The sequence below is a fragment of the Nematolebias whitei genome, chromosome 6 (assembly GCF_014905685.2).
Source record: "Nematolebias whitei isolate Nwh7 chromosome 6, NemWhi1, whole genome shotgun sequence".
Classification (NCBI taxonomy): domain Eukaryota; kingdom Metazoa; phylum Chordata; class Actinopteri; order Cyprinodontiformes; family Rivulidae; genus Nematolebias; species Nematolebias whitei.
This window is the reverse complement of record NC_056503.1, coordinates 5896848-5916348: the sequence shown is the minus strand read 5'-3', so window position 1 is coordinate 5916348 and position 19501 is coordinate 5896848. Positions and strand designations below refer to the sequence as shown.

General features: G+C 43.3%; 1 protein-coding gene across 1 annotated transcript in view; it reads right to left on the bottom strand.

Annotated features, from left to right (window-relative positions):
• Positions 1-19501, bottom strand: part of LOC119411497 (chloride channel protein 2) — a 479672-nt gene that overhangs the window by 279609 nt on the left and 180562 nt on the right. Inside the window, exon 8 of the mRNA XM_037678447.1 lies at positions 1787-1819. Coding sequence (XP_037534375.1) covers positions 1787-1819 — 33 coding nt within the window. The remainder of the gene's footprint in view (positions 1-1786; positions 1820-19501) is intronic.

The following is a 19501-nucleotide window of genomic DNA, read 5'->3' as shown; positions in this document are numbered from 1 at the left end:
GTTTAAACTTTTGATCTGTGATTTGTGTTCTATTCTGAATAAAATATTAGATGTTGGCACCTCCACATCATTGCATTCAGTTTTATTCACAATTTGTTTAGTGTCCCAACTTTTTTGGGATCCGGTTATATATATAAATAAACAACAGTACCAGTACATACTGTAGGGGCACATTAAGGTTTTTCTACCATCAACTTTTATTTCTTTTGATACTTTGAAAGTAAGACCGACTCTCATTCCCAAAGCTGGACAGTAAGGAACCATGTTACAAAAAAAATATATATATATATGTTATTGTAATTAATTGAACACCTGTTATTATGATATCAGCTAAGCTGAAAGGCCCTTTGTATGAGAACCTTTCCATCTGACCTTTGAAATATAACATCTAAAGCGTTATACGTATCTCTTCCTAAAAAGGAGGATTCGTCCTGCAGTCTTAGAGTGTGAGAAAGACCCCTTTGTTCTCAAGGACTCTCTTGCCATCCCACAGTAGAAATCATTTTTCTGAACAATTTAAATTTCTGAGTTCTCCTGAACGTTTTGCTGTAAAACTGCTGTGAAATAACATGTTTACTTACCTTCTCAGTTCAATACTTTGTTTTAATCATGCATAAGAGAAAGTAGATATAAAACTGGTAATCAAAGGTTTCAACTGTGTTTGCATAAGTTCTAATGAAAATGTTTATGGATGAGTAAAAACTGCTTAGAAGTTTTGATTATCCTGTTATATTGAGAATTTACAAATGCAGAGTAAATTAGCCATTTATTTATTTTATTAAGGTTATTAAAGTTCAAACAGTAACTTGAAACAAAGGTCCACCCTTATGTTGTGATTGGCTTGACCATCAATATTGTAACACCCTCTAAGGGTGCATTCACACCAGCCCTGTTTAGTCCGCTTTAATCGAACTCTAGCTCGTTTTCCTTGAAAGTCCGGTTCGTTTAGGGAGGTGTGAACGTGCCATCGAACTCTGTCACGGAACAAAAAGGCGAACTCTGGCCCGGGCTAAAACCTAGGTCTCGGTCCGGTAGAAGCGAACTCCAGGGCGGTTCGAGTACAGTGTGAATGTAAACAGACCAAGCCCCACTCCGCAGGGTAAACAAACACGCATTTCTCTTACCTTATATGGAGCTGTCAGCTGCCTTGTGTGGAAAAATAATATTCTCCATGGTCTTCTGTCTCATCTTCTGCTCATGCTAAGTCCATTTTTGAAAAATGACAAAATATAACTCCTAAAACTGCTAAAACTTGATGCCACTTCGTTTTTATTTTTATTTACAGAAGAAGAAGAAGAAGTGTCTTTAGAGGTTTTTGTGTCGTTTCTTTCAGTAGTTCTTGGTGCAGCGCCCCCACAGGCGAGCGGGGGAAAAGGTTGGTTCAACAGGTTGACTCGACTGCACAGTGCAGTGTGAATGGAAACGCACCAGCTCAAATGTAAACAAAAGGTCATGAATATCGGTCCCGAACCGAGTCTACCGGACTATCTGGTGTGAAAACGACCTAAGTCAAAAAAAGTTATTCTGACGTTTGGCTTAAAGCAGTCTGGGAGAAGCTTTTGAAGAAGAAAGGTCAAACAATCAGAAACTTATGCCAAAAGATCCTTGTCACCAGAAGGAGAAAACGCAGCCCTGCAGGAGCTCATCAACTGACCCATCGGGAGCCGGATAACGAGCAAATCTAGATTTCAGCTGATGTCCAGTGTCGAGGGATATCCCACCTTTGGCGCTTTAACTCATCTCAAGAGAGTCCTGGTAACCCTTGGGCGGTTGAATCAGAGACCACCCTCCAATCGGTAGGAAAAGCTGTTCCTTCTCTCTGCTGGTGTCTGATGCCCAAGATAAGAAGATGTCCAGTCTAACAAAATTCATCATTATTAATTAGAATTGAGCCTTCCTAAATTGACAGATCGCATCTGCCTACTTCATTTAGTTAACTTTATAGATGACAATTTACTCTGCTTTTAAACCTCATAATAGGGCAGCACGGTGGCACAACTGGTAGAGCTGCTGCCTCTCAGTGAGCAGGTCCTTGGTTCAAAACCTGGTCCAGGGGCCTTTCTGGGTGGAGTTTGCATGTTCTCTCCGTGCATGCGTGGGTTTTCTCCGGGTACTCCGGTTTCCTCCCAAAGACCAAAAACATGCATGTTAGGCTGATTGGTAACTCTAAATTGTCCCTAGGTGTGAGTGAGAGAGTGAATCGTTGTTTGTCTCGTTTGTCTCTATGTGGCCCTGTGATGGACTTGCAACCCATCCAGGGTGTACCCCGCCCCTCGCACAGTGATTGCTGGACATGGGCACCGGCGACCCCCGTGAACCAAAATGGAATAAACAGGTAAAGATAATGGATGGATGGATGGATGGATAAACCTCATAATTCACCATATTAAAGTTAGAAGACAATTCCCTAACCTCTTCTTGTGTTGTCAAATTAAAGCCATTCAGCTGTACTTATGATTTTTTGACCACTTATATTCACCAAAATTGATAATAAATCTAACAAAATTGTACTTTGACTCAAAGTGTTTCTATTATGACATTTGAATTTAATACGAAAAGAACTCACTAGAGCACAAAACTTTAGTCTGATTTAATAATTTCCTTGCTTAAGAACCGGAAAGCAAGTGGTGCCCCTTCAGAATAAAATTACTAATAAAAATTCAACAATCTGAGGACCCTTTCCTCTACAATACCTAACCCAGCTTCAATTCACACCTTAGTCCTAAATCTAACCTCCAACTCACCAACGATACTTCTTATGGGGCCAGGGCTTTGGGCCCCATAAGGAGCAGCTGGTCCTCATAAAGTAGTATGTGTTGGGAAAATGGGCCTTGCAAGGTAACAAATACCCCCCCCCCCCCAATCTCACACACAATCTCATTTTTCAAGTTGTCCAGCTCACAAAGTTTACATATATATGGTGGCAGTCATCATGGATTTGGACGTGGCAACCCAATTTTTGAAAGGAACCTTTCTTATGTCTTTGTGTTAACACTAGAATGGACATCAGTACCTCACTTTATTTTTAAAGTTACAATGCTCACATTATCCATGGACGGATGTACCGATAAATGAACTGATGGTATTTTAACACCATCCCTCGCTCGGCAATTAGGGGACAATAAATGTAAAACTAAACTGTATTAATTTTGTTGTATGGATGGATTTCAATGTCCTGCTACACGAGAACTGAAGGAAGAAGACAAGAGGAGAAAAAGCAGAACTTGAAAAGCAGAGCTTTGATTCTGTCCCGTGGGGCATGGTGGTTGGTGTGGGTGGGGTGTCGGGGCTGGGGACGTGGGGGGGGTCATGGGCCTGGAGCGGTGGCGCCCGACTGGGGAGGTGGCTCTGGTGGTTCTGGGTGATGGCCTGTGCTGGCTGCATGCGGGCTTCTGGGCGGTCTGTACCGGCGGACATGGGTTACTGGCCTGGTGACCTGGCTGTCCCTGGGTGGGTCTGGGGTGGACGCGGGCACGGGTTCTGGGGTGGTATCGCTCCTGGGCGGGGTTCCCGGCTTGGTCCGGGGATCTCGGGAAAAAAAAAAAAGAAAAGCAGAGTTTGGTGTACTCTTGGTTGAAAAATAAGGCACATCGAGTTACCTCCTACTGCTGATCTGTGTGTGTGTGTACACATGATTTTTGTCATCTTTTTAAACCCATTTCTGGTATAATTACCTGCTTTGTCAGGACCAGTAAATCTTATTGGGACCAAAACCTGCTCTTTAACTATTGAAATATTATTTTTGAGTTTGAGGTTAGGTTAGGGCTAATGTGTTAACTGAGTTAAGGTTAGACATTAACTAGGTTATTATTAGTATTAGGTTTAGAATAAGGGATAAGACATTGCAGTGAATAAAAGTCAATACAATAATGAAAGAAATTAATAATTATGGGTGCCTGTGAGTGTGTGTATTTTTCTCCAGCTGAAAATATCTGAAATCTCATGGCTAAGATTTAGTTTAAAACATGTCTGCTTTATGTAGAAAATACAGACACAGAAACAACACACACAACTGCATAGTGAGATCCTGCACCAAACAAGGGTTTGGTGCAGGATCTCAACTTGAAATCATTTAAACTTTCAAAACTGAACTACGTGAGCAAAACTCAGTAACTTCATTCCAACATTTGCAGTATTTTAATCATTGGGACGATGTTAAAAATAAAGTACTGTACACTATAAAGACTCATTCATTATCTTTACCCGCTTCTTCCTTTCTGGGTTGTGGGGGCAGGCGGTGCCCATGTCCAACTATCAGTGAGCTTAGCGCAATGTTAGCATTAGCAGTTGTTGACGGGGGGGGGTTAGGATGCGTGAGAGAATCAGAGCGCTACGTCTGTAGTGTTAGCGTGTCTGTGAATGAAAAGGCTTCAAACATTACACACACTTCTTTAAAACTCTTTTCCAGACTCCTCACTGACTGAAACATTGTGAAGTTCAACACTGGCCCCTGCTGACCAACAGAAACAGTAACAAGCTGTTCTGCACAGACTGCACCGGGTGGCTGAACAGCCCACAGTTGGTGAAAACACCATATGTTCACTCTTGTGGCACTTATTTTCCTGTTAATGGTCTCCAAATGAGGAATTATGAGTAAGTAAATCATCCAGAGTTACTCCAAAGAACCACAGTCCCTAATCAGGCCACACTGTTTCACATAAAGCCTTCTACATGTCACCTGCTAAAACTGTGTTTCAGTAGTTCTTCTAAAAATTAAAGGCTTAGAATATTTAACACCTTCAGTGTTAAAGTTTTACACTAAGTTCACCATATATTGGCAAATGACAGTGTTATGTATACACCGTCTCATTTTGCGCTTTATATTTTTGCTATTTTTGGGTGTAACTGGGACTTTGAGTAAATAATTTTGTTCCACCTTATGTACCACATGTGATGTGAATGACAAACTTGTTATTACCATTTTGGCCAAACAAATCCCAGCCGGGGATCTTTCTGGGTGGAGTTTGCATGTTCTCTCCGTGCATGCGTGGGCTTTCTCCGGGTACTCCGGTTTCCTCCCACAGACCAAAAATATGCATGTTAGGCTGATTGGTAACTCTAAATTGTCCCTAGGTGTGAGTGAGAGAGTGAATGGTTGTTTGTCTTGTTTGTCTTTATGTGTCCCTGTGATGGACTGGAGACCTGTCCAAGATGTCCCCCACCTCTCACACAGTGAGTGCTGGACATGAGCACGAGTGATCCCTGTGACCCGAAAAGGGAGAAGTGGGTAAAAGATAAATTAGATTAAAAAGACTGGATAGATGGATTGATTGATGGATGGATGGATGGATGGATGGATGGATGGAGAATTCAATTAAATTCAATTCAATTCAAAAATACTTTATTAATCCCAGAGGGAAAATATCTGTTGCTGTAACTCATTATCCTCATTTCATTAAGAGATGTTATAGATGCTGATGGCTCTAGGCAGGAAGGATCTCTTGTAAAGGTCCATCCCTCAGTGGATCCTAAGAAACTGGCTGCAGATGCCGTCCGATCCGTCCACACAGACTCGGCTGGCCTCTCTGTTCCCCCGGGCTGTAGGATTGCCATAAATAATATTTAAATAACATTTAAAATTAATTTCATGTGAAATTTTTAAGGATCAAGCCTGATCTTTGAGTGCTTTGAGTCAGTGTTGGACTGACTGTCAGCTACTACCACACTAAACTTTAGCATAATGTCTGTAAAACACTTATGTCTACAGTAAAGCTAGTCAGCTGTGGTGGCGTTCTTAAACTGGATTGACTTGAAAAGATAATCCGTTCTAGATGAACATCTAGTAATTATACTCTGAATGTTACAATAAAATTCAGCTATGGTTTGTGAGATATTTTACAGCCAAACAAACACAGACACACACAGATATGGGCAAAAACATGATTGCTCTTCTGCCTTTGTGGGCAATAAATCTCGAAGACACCAATAAGCAAAAAATACTCTGAAATTTTCACATAAGAGCCAAAACTAACATGCTTTTCTATGCGACGACAAACATAATAAGTCGTTTTTTTTAAGCATATTTTCAATTCAATTTTGATATCAACATGTTTCATATAGTCACCATACATTGTTTTAGCCAGCTTCTACTCATGCTTGATTCTGCTTAGGATCACAGGAGCTCATATCCATCTACATCAACTACTGAACAAGAGGCAAGGTAAATCCTGAACAGGTCATCAGTCCATCAAATGTAGAGATACACCGGATAGAAAACCATGTACACAGAGATAATTTAAAGATTTCACTTACCTAATAACATATTTTGAAAAACAGACTGTAAAAAATAAAAAAATAAAAAATAAACAGAGTGCTGGAGAAAACCCACGAATGCAAACTTCACACTAAAATGCAAGACAACAGTGCTAACCAACTCCTCATCTATGAAGTTTAAATCAAAGGTAAATTAAATTTCTGTTACAATACTGCTTTTTCTCTTTCACTGTTGCCTCTGACAGAAACTAAACTGGATTTGTCATCCCTATGAGCGAGTTGGAACAAGTTACTCCATGTGTGATATTGGAACAAAAATACAATAGCTTTAAATTTGAGGGGGGGAAATGGCAAACTCAGCCAAGGCCAAAGGTGCAACTGATGCTGCAGGACTGAACCTGGTCTTTAGGGGAATGATGAATGTGAAGGACAACTGGTAGGGCAGTAGTCAAGCTTTTAATGAATACTTCCTAAAACTCACAGGTGAGAAGTGAACTATATTGTGAATCCAACAACAGCAGCAGTTCTTTGTTAAAGGCCAAAGGACTTGAGCTAAGCACAATGTAAGCTTGTGTTTTAGCTTGAAATCACATCAGTGTAACAACAGGTTTATTTACCCATCTTTCAAATTTTGAACTCCACTCACTTATTTGCTTCTGCCTTTCAAGCTTGTGTTACAAAAAAAACATCAGTATATTTTGACCATGTTTACATTTTGTTTAAGCTATTATGCATCACTTGTTCATATATTTTTATTATTTAAAAGCACCCAGCATGCGCAATTTTTTCCACTTGGTTGGTTCCACTTCACTTCAAACTCTGGCCCTTTACCAGAGGCCTGGGATCGTGAGGGTTCTGCACAGTATTTTAGCTGTTCTTAGGACTGCACTCTTCTGGAGAGATCACTGAGGTTGTTTCCAGGATCTTTAGGAGCCACTCTTCCAGGGTGGAGGTCACGGCATCAAGGGCTCTAATGGTGACTGGCATTACTGAAGCCACAACCCCTGTTTCCTCATTCAGGCCTTGGTATTTCTCCAGCTTCTCGTGCTCCTTCTTCCTGATGTTACAGTCTAACAGGATTGTTGCATCCATCACCAATGCCTTCTTCTTCTCTTGCTTGTCGATCACCACAACGGCCGGCTGGTTAGCCATCTTCTCTTCGTCAGTCTGGATCTGAAAGTCCCACAGGATCTTAGCTCTTCCTTTCTCCACCACCCTTGGTGAAGTCTCCTACTTTGACTGTGGAACCACCAGTCCATACTAAGCACAAATAGTCCGTTACACTATTCCAGCAACTTGATTATGGCGTTCCGTATATGCTTCGTCTGCCTGCATCTAAAAAACTACTTTTATGTGTTGTAATGTCTCAGGGATTTTTTTCTACACCCAATGATCGCTGGAGTTGAAACCAGTTGCCCAGTGATAAAAAAAAGCAGGTAAAGAAAATAGAAGGATGGATGGATCAATGAATGGATAATTTATGATATCAATAAAACATAAAACACCCAAGAAAGTGAATACTTTTTATAGGCACTGTAAAAACGTGCACACACCTCCAACAATGTCAGGATTGTGTGTTGTCAAAATATGGCACCATATTAACATTTTCAAATGTTTTTTGCTTCTAAAGTGACATAGCCTGTACAATTCAACTAAAAAACAAATTAGGGGAAAATGGGCAATAAACAGTTTGTATGTGTGCACACCCTAAACTAACACTTTAAAGCATCTTTTGATTTATTTAGAGCATTCAGTCCTTTATGTAGGAATCCACCATCAAATGTTATATTAACTTGACAATATTTGGCTACTCTTCAGTGTACAAATGTTTCAAATATGTTACATTGTACAACATATTTGGTGCACAGCCATAAGTGTCAGACATGTCCCCATCACATTTAAAAAATACTCATTTGGATCCCCACACACATTTACCATGAAATATTAGTTCACCCAGCAATGTTTCTATTTTCTCAAGAAATAATTTTTTCCACTTGATTAATAGGAGCATATTCCATCCACTAAAAGTCCACTCCAGGTTTCCCTGATTATCTAAAAGAACTCATCACACAGCATGCAGTGTTTCCTCTAGATCACTTAGAGAGGTTTTTTTTTATGTTTTGGATGGGGCGGGGGGTAAGAGGGGGAGATACCTCTGTGTTGTGTGCTGGCTTAGCGCAATGTTAGCATTAGCAGTTGTTGACGGGGGGGGGGGGGGGGGGGGTTGCGTGACAGAAGCAGATCATGCTCTATTCACACAAGGAGAGCTGTTGGTCAGGTTACTTCTTGTCGCTCTCTAAAATAGTTATTGAATCAGGTGTTTACTCGTGTAGGTAAGCATAGATGTTTAACAACCTGTTAAAATACATCAGAATGCAGACAAGACTTTCTAACATTTTAGCTTTAATTTGTTTAAGCTTTTTGTTGTTGATGTTGTTGGTTCGAGAGTATGCTTGAAGTCACTGTCATGCTAAATAAATTGCATTTCATCTTCAACTTTCCGGCAGACACCTGAAGGTTTTAGTCCATACTGCCACCCCCATGTTTCATTATGTGTATTTTTATTTTATTACTATTTTTTTGTAAACTGCAGAGTTGTTTTTGTATGAAAAATAATTTGTGCAAAAACTAGAACTGGAAATGTGGCCAAGATTGGGTTTGTTAGATTATAAAACATTTTCTTGCATGCTGTTGGGAGACTTGGTGGGATTTTATTCATACAAAATTTTCTGAATTTGAATATATATTTGAATATATTCTTTGCGAATAACAAAAATTTTAAATCGTGCACCTCTCCCCCATAGCATAGGCATATGGAGTTACTTGCCAGGAATTCTTGCAGCTCCTTCCAGGTTGCCGTAGGCCTCTTGGCAGCCACCCTGGCCAGTTTGTGCCTCATCTTTTCTTCATTTTTGGACGGACACCCAGTTCTTTGAGTACCATTGTAAGAACCTGGTATTTTATTGTAGAAGTGTAAACCTTTATATACTGTACAAGTGTCACAGTGGATGGCTATTTTCATTGTGATAAGATTGACCAATTTAAATGTGCACCTGAGGAAAAAACAGCATTTAGTGTTTTTATAATTATTTTATCTGGGAAAGTTTTCAATTTGACTTAACAAACATAAGTCTACCAATACAGGTATTAATTAAGGGCTTAGCATCCCTTGAAGGAACGCATACCACTCATTGTCTTTCATGCTGGACATTTTTTTTCAGACATTTTATTTTTGACATTTCAGATATTTCTGACATTTAACTGTAAATATTCTCTGTATGTTTGTCCAGAGCATGTTCATTGTGAGCATGGTAACTTAAAAAAAAAAAAACATGTGAGATACAAATTTCCATTTTGGTGTGTAGCTACATCTGGGCGAAAAAAAAAGGTTAATTTTGCAAATGGGGTCGCCACGTCAAAATCCAAAATGGCTGCCGCCATATACGTATATATATATGTTAACTTTAAAAGCTGGATAACTTAAAAAAAAAAAAAAGTCGACACACCGACTTCCATTTCGGTGCATCTGTGTGTAGTGAACTTGACCTGATGTCAAATCAATGACCTTAGGATCATATGGTCAGAAACTGTCATTTCATTGATTTGCATCCAGAAATACAGTTTGACCCATCCTGAGACTTTCTTTCTTGAATTAATCAAGTGGAAAAGACAATTCTCTATGATCATTACTATTTTACAAATGTTTTGATAATCAAATTGTGTTAGTTCAAACAATGTTTACATGTTGAAGTGAACTACTCATTTTTATTTACTTAAACAGTAGTAATGATTTTTATTCCTCAATTCAAAGTGAAATCAAGTTAGAGTACATTACAGAGTAATGATTCAATTTCTTGATCGTCTGCTTTGAAAGTGAGCAAATTTGTAAGTGTGTTAAAGTTCAAGCTTCGGTCAACTAAGAAGTTTACTGAAAAGAAATGTCATGTTTAACTTTTACAGCAAGATATTTGGTGAGCGACGCCACGAAGTCTGGTTTGTCCATGATATCTTTCTGTCTGTTCTTAAACAATCCTTGACTTTCCATAACACCTTACATCACAAACCACACCTCTGCTTTGGTCCATCCACCAATCAAAAAGCTCTCAAATGAACCGGAAGTGACCCTTCATAAAAAGGTTGGCACTTCCTAGTTCAAAGGAGAAGAGTTCCAGAAGAGTTCAGAGTTTCAGAGTTCAGCTCAGTCTTGAAGCTGCTGTAAGCTCAGTCTTGAAGATGGAGCAGCAGTTCAAGTAGTAGAGTTCAGGAGTTTTGGGATCCAGAATGCAGAGAGTTTGGGAGTTCATGAATGCAAACGCAGGCATTCATGGATGCTGCTAAACCAAACAAGCTGAACCAGAGACGATTTTGGGAATTATAACTTCTGTTTGGATAACCTCGCATGGCTCTCGAGGTATTTGGCTGTTCTCACTGAGACGCTGAACAGTGGTTGGAAGTGAGACTCCACGCCGGAACTGATCTATCTTCAGAAAAGGTAAAAGTCGACCTTCACCAAAAGTGTACTGTTTGGGACAAGCTGATTTCCGAAGGAGCGTGCACGTTCTGGTTAAAACAGACGAATTCCCTCACACATCTCTCTGTAAGATAAATCTCAATTTTCCATCTTTAAACTCTCCTTTCTGCTAGAAAATTAATCCAGATGTTTTCATTAATGTCTGTGGTGAAACAACGGAAAATCATGGTCGTATGGTTTTCTTGGTTGTAAGCTGATTAATTATGTTGTTGTTGTTTTCATATTTTGCCAAATTAATGTAAATGTTTGATGTTAAACTTTGATTCTGTAAAATAAATGACCGCATTCATTTTGATGGGTCAAAGATAAATGACGTCTCACGTTACATTTCATTAAATTCAATGCACATCATCCAGTCCAGAAAGATGAGTGAACCCGTTTTAATTGATGAATATATCAGCATCTGTTCATCTGCATGTGCATTAGAAGGTCTATCAAAATATGGGATGCCACGTCCAAATCCAAGATAGCTGCTGCCATACATGTACCGTATGTACAGTGTTTCCTTTATAGGTTACTTGCCTTGGCAAGGTGCTCATCTCTTTTGTTATTTTTGTTGACGGGGGGGGGGGGGGGGGGGGGGGGGGGGGGGGGGCAGTTTGGTAGGTAGGGTGCTTGGTTCTGATGGGGCGCCCTGCTAGTATAATGCTAGAGGAAACACTGATGTATGCTAACCTTTTATAATTATAACTTGGAAAAATAAGGAACATTTCAACTTCTGTTTTGGTGTGTGGCTACATCTAAGTGTAAGAAATATAATTTTGATGGATAAGGGCCTTGCCCAAGTAATTAATTAAATGTGTCTAAGCCTCAGTGCTATTGGACTTTATGAATTTCTTCAGTCGTTTATGTGTCAGCTAACGCTGACTGTTAGCTGACACAGAATCAGACCAACTCTAAAAGGTTAATTAGTTGCAGATGTTGACTCAATTATTACTTTTTTTAAATTTCAATAGAATTTGTCCAGAGATTCATGAGTTAATTTGCCAACAGGCACACGCGCACACAAACAAGTGCAAAACTTTATTGCTTGCTGTTAAAAAAGAAACTGCAAGTTCATTTAGTTTCTTTCAACAGAATTTAATATTCTGTTTATTCTGATCAATATGTTAGAGAATGTAGGGGCGTCCGTGAGAGACAACAAAACATACAGCTTCTGTCCAAACCTAAAGATCCTCTCTTAAAAGCATCCCCACCCCCCACCCCACCCCCGTTGCCTTAAGCGGATGGCATTAGAGCTGATACCACTCCATATTACCGGGGGACACCCCGCTGACCTGACAGGAGCGTCTCAAAGCCACAATCATCAACAATGCTGGAGATAAATCAAAAGACAGTACATGTTGCTGCTTCTCTGTTGTTACAGCTCACAGAGAACAACAAGTGGAGCTGCACAGACTGCAGGCTATGGTGGCTATTACTGACATATCAAAACACACAAACACACACACACAGCTGAAAGGAAGACAGCCTCTGTGGGGACAGAGGGAGCCGATGACAGCCTGGAGGCTGGTGCTGTACCACTCAGCAGCAAACGAGCAGCAACAAGTGGGTTTTTCTGGGTCGTGTACGTGTGCATAAAATACACGTCATCTTTTAACGTGTGTAGATAAACTGTCTCTGCATCGGTAACTTACTGTGAATGACACACCGAGTGCATGTGTCAGTTTTATACGTTTGCTCTTGTTTTATGGCTTCACCTCACAGCGTGTGGTTATATCTGCCTCTTTCCTCCTGCAGATGGATCATAGTGTGTGTGTGTGTTTACACTTCTATACATACATTTCTCATGCTTGCAGCCGCCTGCTGGGGTACTAATCAATCCAACCACCGGCACTTTTGGCTTCTGATCCATTTGAAGGGAATGAGAAAACGTGGCAGAGGAACAGAGAGCTGATTTATCAGCTGCCAGCGAAACATCGACACTCTTCAGCAAAATGAGAGTAGAGGACACGCACAAAAGTGTGCACTAACATTATCTGCCGATGAGGATAAAAGCGTCCAGAGATGATACAGTTGTTTTACGACACCAGAGGGCTCTCTATCGTCACAGAGCCTTCAGCTGTGCTGGTTTGTAGAAGCTTCAGGCTGCAGCTGACTGGATCCCAGAACACTGAAATATGTACTCAGACCATTAATGGTGACTGTGAGAAATGTCAACAGCTTCAACCATACCTGCAAACTCAGAAGGGATGAAAAAGGTGACAAACCTGGCGTCTGCCCCCACCCCACCACCCCATACCCCCGGAAGATTTAGTAAAAAAAAAAAAAAGCATGTAAATTAATCATTCTGGTTTACTCCAAGAACAAAATTAGGAGAAAACATAACATGCTTCAGGTAAAACAGACATTTACTAACATATCCTAATTTAATGAGGACAGGAAAGATGGTGTCAAACAAAAAAACAAAAACAACAACAGCAGCAAGTGAAATACAGCAGAGCATTTTGCTAACAGTAAAAACTAATTTCTGAAATGTTCTGGCCTTAGGGGCCCGTTTACACTTCTTAGCCATGTGCCTCTTTTGTGCCCATTGGCATCAGAAGCATTTGTAATGTGTGTGTGTGTGTGGGGGGGAGGGGGGGGGACACTGGTGGTAGTGGGTAGGGGGAGTCTGGGGGTTCTCCCAAAGAAATTTTTTAATAGAGTAGATGCCATTTCCTGCATTCTGTTATGTTTAAACAGGTTGTTAAACATCTACATTTACCTATATAAGTAAACGATTCTATAATTATTTTAGAGACATCAACAAAATAAAGTCGGGTTTTCCGGACGGATTAAAAAAATGTTGAAATTATTGATCATGCATCAGGATATTTTAGAGACACCTCATTCAACTAGTCCATATATGCAACATCCTGTTTTTAAACTCACTCTATGGCTAAGATATTAATGTGACACAATTTATCAGAAGGACTTTAGGGGTGGACTTGACTTTTATTTTGTTTATTTTCTTATTTAGTTTTATTTGTAACACAACATGCCATTGTGCTAAGCAATAGTGACACTTAACTGCATGTTTAAAAATAAAAATATTAACTTTACCCAATGAACATTTTAATAACCACCAACAGTGAATTAAGTGGGGTGGGGGACATTTGACTGCTTTCTGATTTAGTGATGGACTCAACAGAAAATGACCTGGCATCATGCAGTCCTCACAACACAAACTACACTGTGCCACACAGGTGACAAAAAACAAAACAAAATAATTTTAGTCAGTTCTATTTCATATAGGATTCGCCCTTTAAGGCTGTCGCTGATGGGTTTTATCCCGTTATGCGAAGCCTTACACTGAAAAATTTAGTCCACGCCCACCTGCTGTGTGGGCCCCACCCGGTCCGTACAAATTACGTTAAGAGCGGGTAATCGGCTCCCATTTTTCTTCAGCGAGCTAATAGCACTGTCAGAAGAACGAAGAAGGAAAGTTGTATAGCCGACCAACCTTTGTTAAGACTGCCTGGCCCATTACGCCAACCTTCTGTTGTCCCGGTGACAACACCACCTCCTCCCCGAGGAGACGCAGACGAGCAATATTGTTTCAAGGTAAGCGCCGAGAAGTATTTCTCAGTGACAGGTCGCTACATGCTGGACAACGCCATCTTGTAATTTTCCTCTTATCGCTGACCCTCGGAGCAAATCGGATGGTTCCTCCGGGACAGGCGATGTCAGCAGCAGCCCCCGCTGCTCATTCCCTCCTGGAGAACGTAGTGTCGGTAGAGAGGGGCTGAGCGAATGCTCACCCCCCCCACCTTGTTTCGTATCGGCGACCACACCGCTCCCAGCCGCCGGTGCCCTCTGGAGTTTGCCCGGCTTAATTCAGGAGGCGGCTGAGGGAGGCGAGGGACGTAAAAACGCCTCCACCGGCAGTTCGGATGATCCAGCCGGAAGGTTTCTGGGCTCCACTCCGGCTCGCCGTCCTGATCCCCATCTGGCCTCGCTTTCTCAGCGGTGACGTCCTTCTGGGACGAGGCTGCAGCCGGTCCTGGTAGAATAGGGCGCTGGTTCCCACATCTGCGCCCATCACCAGAGTGGAGGGATTCACCGAGCGGAAATTCCCTCAGTGCCCCCGGGAGCCGAGCCTTGACGGAGGCTTTTTTCGGAGCAAGATGTCCATGTTGGACCAGCGTCCTGCGCCTCCAGATAGCATAACCAGACGGTGACATCGCTCTCCAACCGAGCTCACCAGCGTGCGTTTCCAGGCAGCCGCAGCGAACAACACGTTACGCTGTTGGCATACACGTTCAGAGGTGGGAGGAGACGTACGGTCCCTCTGCAGGGCAGCTGACATCATCCTCAACCAGTGCGCCTCTTTGTTGTCCACCGGTCTCGCATCGCAACTGGAAGACGAGGTTCCCAGAGGTTCTTCTGGCCCGTCACTCCACCTCCCTCTCGGTGGAGCTGCAGAAAGCTTTTTGTTGGAGGGCCAAAATCAACTAGGGATCATTTTCAAGACGGTCCACGGTCGCACAAAGCTTCCCCGCCCTGCTACGCAAGCCCCGCCCGTCAGACATCCCCGGCACCTGGAAGTCAGCTTTTCCCAGAGATCGCCAGCAGGTGGCATCCTAGGACAACAAACCACAGAGCTCAGGGGGAGATGACTGAATGACGGTTTGCTGGATGTGTGTGAAGATGACACGGATGTGGGAATAACATAATTTTATGATGAAGTGTCTTTTAGCCAGTCTGTCAGCTCGGATGACCTGACAGCGGCTCCGTCACATACACGACACATGAATGAGCCGGTGGCCTTTTAAGGTTGATTCAATCACTGTCACTCCAAACAAGGCGAGATGCCCACATGACAGAACAGTCATAAGTGAATGTGGCCCACACAACAAGTCTTAGTGGAATAACTCGTTTTTAGCCCAAGCTGCACACCCCTCACAAGCGGTGCCAACGCGCGCTCCCGCGGCACGAGCCAGCCTTCACCTATACGGCGTTGCGTTATGAGAGCGCGCACGCAGCTCCCAGCGCCTGCCGCTCACGTCAACCTAAACGTGAGATTGTGGTACGAGCCCAGTAACGTATCTCGCTCTCGGCAAGAGCGACACGCGTCTCACCACAGTGGTTTCAAACGCGCGCTCCTGCGGCGTCAACAGTTTTTCAAACGCCTCATAGCGGCTCCTTCATTCATCCTCGAAGAAGACTTTCTAAAATAACATTGTAGCTCAATGAATCACTCAAAAGCTCACGAGATTCGCAGCTAAGATCGAACGTGTTCTGCAGACCAAGTCCAGTGGTAACCTCGCCCTCAACCGGCGCCATGCGCTACTTCCTAACCGCACCAGCGTCAAACGCGCGCCCCCGCGGCAATCCTCGCCTAAGATGCTGCGTCAACGAGGGCGCACACAAATGACTCCTCAGCGCACGTCGGCTCACATCAACATAGATGCGAGCCCGTAGCCTGAGCACAGCACGGAAACGTTTTTTCAGAGCCTTTTCGTAAAAGTCTCCCCATGAGAGTGCGGAGCGCGTCTCCGCGACGCACGACAGCAGTGGAGGCGGTGAGACATTACGCACCACATACACGCACCCACTCCCCAAGCGTTACGCGGAATGGCAGCACGGATATGAGCCGCAGCTTGAGTGCTGCACCCACAGCAACCCTAATTGGTTCCGCATGCTCGGGGGCGCGCACCTTCCCCCAACGTGAGCGCAGCACAGAGGCGCTGCGTATCGCAGCATCGGTAGCCCGCACACGGCTCGCATGCTCGGGGGTGCGTTTTTCTTTCTCCGTAAGCGCACACCTGCTCACATCAGCATGCATGTGAGCCAACAGCATAAACGCGTGCCCGCTTCCCGGACATTACGCAGAATGGCAACGGGCACGCGCTCCAGACGGATAGACGAACTGTTATCAGCAGGGGATTCACACTGCAGTACAGCTCAACTCCCCGTGCGGAGGAACTCTAGAGATGCTTTCTGTCATTTCTAGAACAGATCTCATTCCCCCTCGCAGAAGCTCAGGAAATTCTGATTTAAATGTAATTTCCAGGGTCCCAGAAGGAGAGGGAAACACATGGTTCTATTCTCATCACTCCCTGGTCCCAATGGACCAGAAAGATGAGATTTATCCTAGATTTGTCAATTTTGAACTGTGAGACAACATTCCATTAAATGCGTCGTGCCGCTCAGTAACCGCCACACAGAGCAGGGAGGAGAATTCTGCTTTATCTGGACATCTGTTGCTGCTGACCTGTTTTTCCAGACAGATGGCAGCAGTGCAACTCACGTGAAACCGGCAGAGTGATATCAGCTGTTTTCCGTCAGCAGACCTACGTCATACATGTCAGACTTCACAGAGGAACATACATTTAACGAGCTGTGGGGGTGCTGTGGTCCCCCACACAGCAGCTCATTTAAATGTTTTTTTGGAGTGTCGCACAAGTTTTTTGAATGTGATTCAACACTTTGCTTCTGTGCTGCAGAATCACCAAGTTATTGATTCACACATACAACAAGTGACTGTTGCATACATAATCGGCAGGAGGTGTATGCGCTCAACCCAAATGTTCCACATTGTGAGACAGATGCTGTGTGGGGCACACCAAATCTGCTCTCCATCAGAGTAGTGTACATCTCCGGTGTTCTGAACAGGAGGCGTATGTGATGTCCAGGGACGGTTTTTGCGTCACGGGGACCGGGACCCTCCATTTAAAGCTGATGGCTCACACGCGGCAGAAATCTTACGAGCAGCTGTGGACCTGTTTGCATTACAAGAGAACGCTCAATGTAAACTATGGTTTTTCATTGAGCCCATGGGACGAACCACTGCTAGGGGTGGACGCGTTTGCTCACAGTCCGTGGCCAAAATGCTTCTTCACTTTCCCTCACTCCCTCTGATATCACAATTTCTGAACTGAGCTCAGGAGAAGGGACTGACAGCTCTTCTGTCCCGAGCGCGTGAACGCATCATGGTTCCAAGTCCTACGACACCTGTTATGGGGCGGAGGGAGGACGCTCTCCTCCAGGCGGGAGGAGCGATCAGGAGTTATGCAGAATAGGCCAGCACCATTGGGTCTGGCCGCTGAGCGGATCCACTTAGAGAGGATGGGTCTCTCTCAAGAAGTAGTGCGTACAATTCAGTTTTCACGTGCTGCACCCACCACAGCGCTGTTCACATCAAGTGGACAGCCTTTCAGCGCTGCTGTACAGAGAAAGGTGTAGAGGCCACCTCATGTCCACTAGGTGGTGTGCCGTCCTTTCTGTAGCAGCTGATGGACAGAAATCTGGCGTTCAACACGATTAAAATGTATGCTGCAGCCATCTCTTCCTGTCACAAAGGCTTCGGGGACAGAACAGCTTTTAATAATCCGCTGATGAAGCTTTTTTTTTTTTAAAGGTGTACAGAGAAGGTGTAGAGGCCACCTCATGTTCTCTAAGCAGTGTGCTGTCTTTTCTGCAGCAACTGATGGACAGAAATTAGGTGTTCAGCACGATTGAAACGTACGCTGCAGCGGTCTCTTCCTGTCACAAAGGTTCGGAGACAGAACAGCTTTTAATCATCCGCTGATTAAGCATTTTTTCAAGGTGTACAGACGCAGGCCTGTTTTACACCCTCTTGCTCCACAGCGGGACTTAACGCTGGTCCTGCGAGCCCTGATCTAAGTTTCATCTGAGCTACTGAATCAGGTCCCAATTAAATTCTGTCTCTTAAGAGCCCTGCTGTTGGCTTTTACATCTGCTAAGAGAGTGAGTGATTTTTCTGCCCTCTCTGTCGCTTCGTCATGTCTTGAAATTCAGGCTGATGGCAGTTCAGCTGATCTAAGACTGAATCCATCTTTATGCCTAAAACATCACGAGCTCTTTTAAATCAAGAGCGATATCGTTGACCCCCACAATCAGAAGAAGAAGCATCTTTCCATCTTCTCTGTCCTGTGCGGGCGTTGACGTGTTACATAGTGCACACAGCTGCAATGCGTCAAACTCCACATTTGTTTGTGCATTATAGGGATACATCTGCAGGTCGCCCGGTATCCACCCGGCGCCTGTCACACTGGTTGTGTGAGGCCATTTCTGAAGCCTACAGAGCATCAGAGTTAGAGCCTCCTGTCAACCTCAGGGAACACTTGACCAGAGGTATTGTATCTTCGACTGCTTTGCATAATGGTATGACAATGCAGGATATTTGCACTGCGGCCGCGTGGTCAACACCCTGCTCATTTACTCGCTTTTATCTACGTGATGTGACGGCTCGTTCCATGACGCATTCTGTACTTAGTGTTTTAACAGAATGAATATTGTTGTTTCATGGAACTCCGTTTAACTCACATCTGTCTGCATGCTTTACAGTGTGAGATGTTGTTATCAGTCACAAGTTGTGACTGTTATTTTGGTTCTATGGTCATTAATCAGTTCATGACTATTGTTACCAATCAGTTCATTTGATTAATAATCAGCTCTCTGGTTATTATTAATCTGTTCATACTGTTTAGCCGCTCCTTTCAGCATTTCTCCCCTCCGCTGAAATTTTTTCCAGGGCGTTCATGCATTCAGAACGCATAATTCCACAGCATGCGTCTGTGCATGGTACACATAATTACACAACGCGTAATTACGCACATGGGAGCTGAGTGACAAGACGTTTTTTGGGCAAGCTTCCGCTTCATACGGTGTTCAAATGGACCCAGTGAGGCGAAGACCACATCTGCTTCGCCCTTAACCCATCAGCGACAGCCTTAAAGGGCGAAGCCTATATGAAATAGAACTTTGGTTACGTACTGTAACCCCAGATTCTATGAATATAGGCGTAGC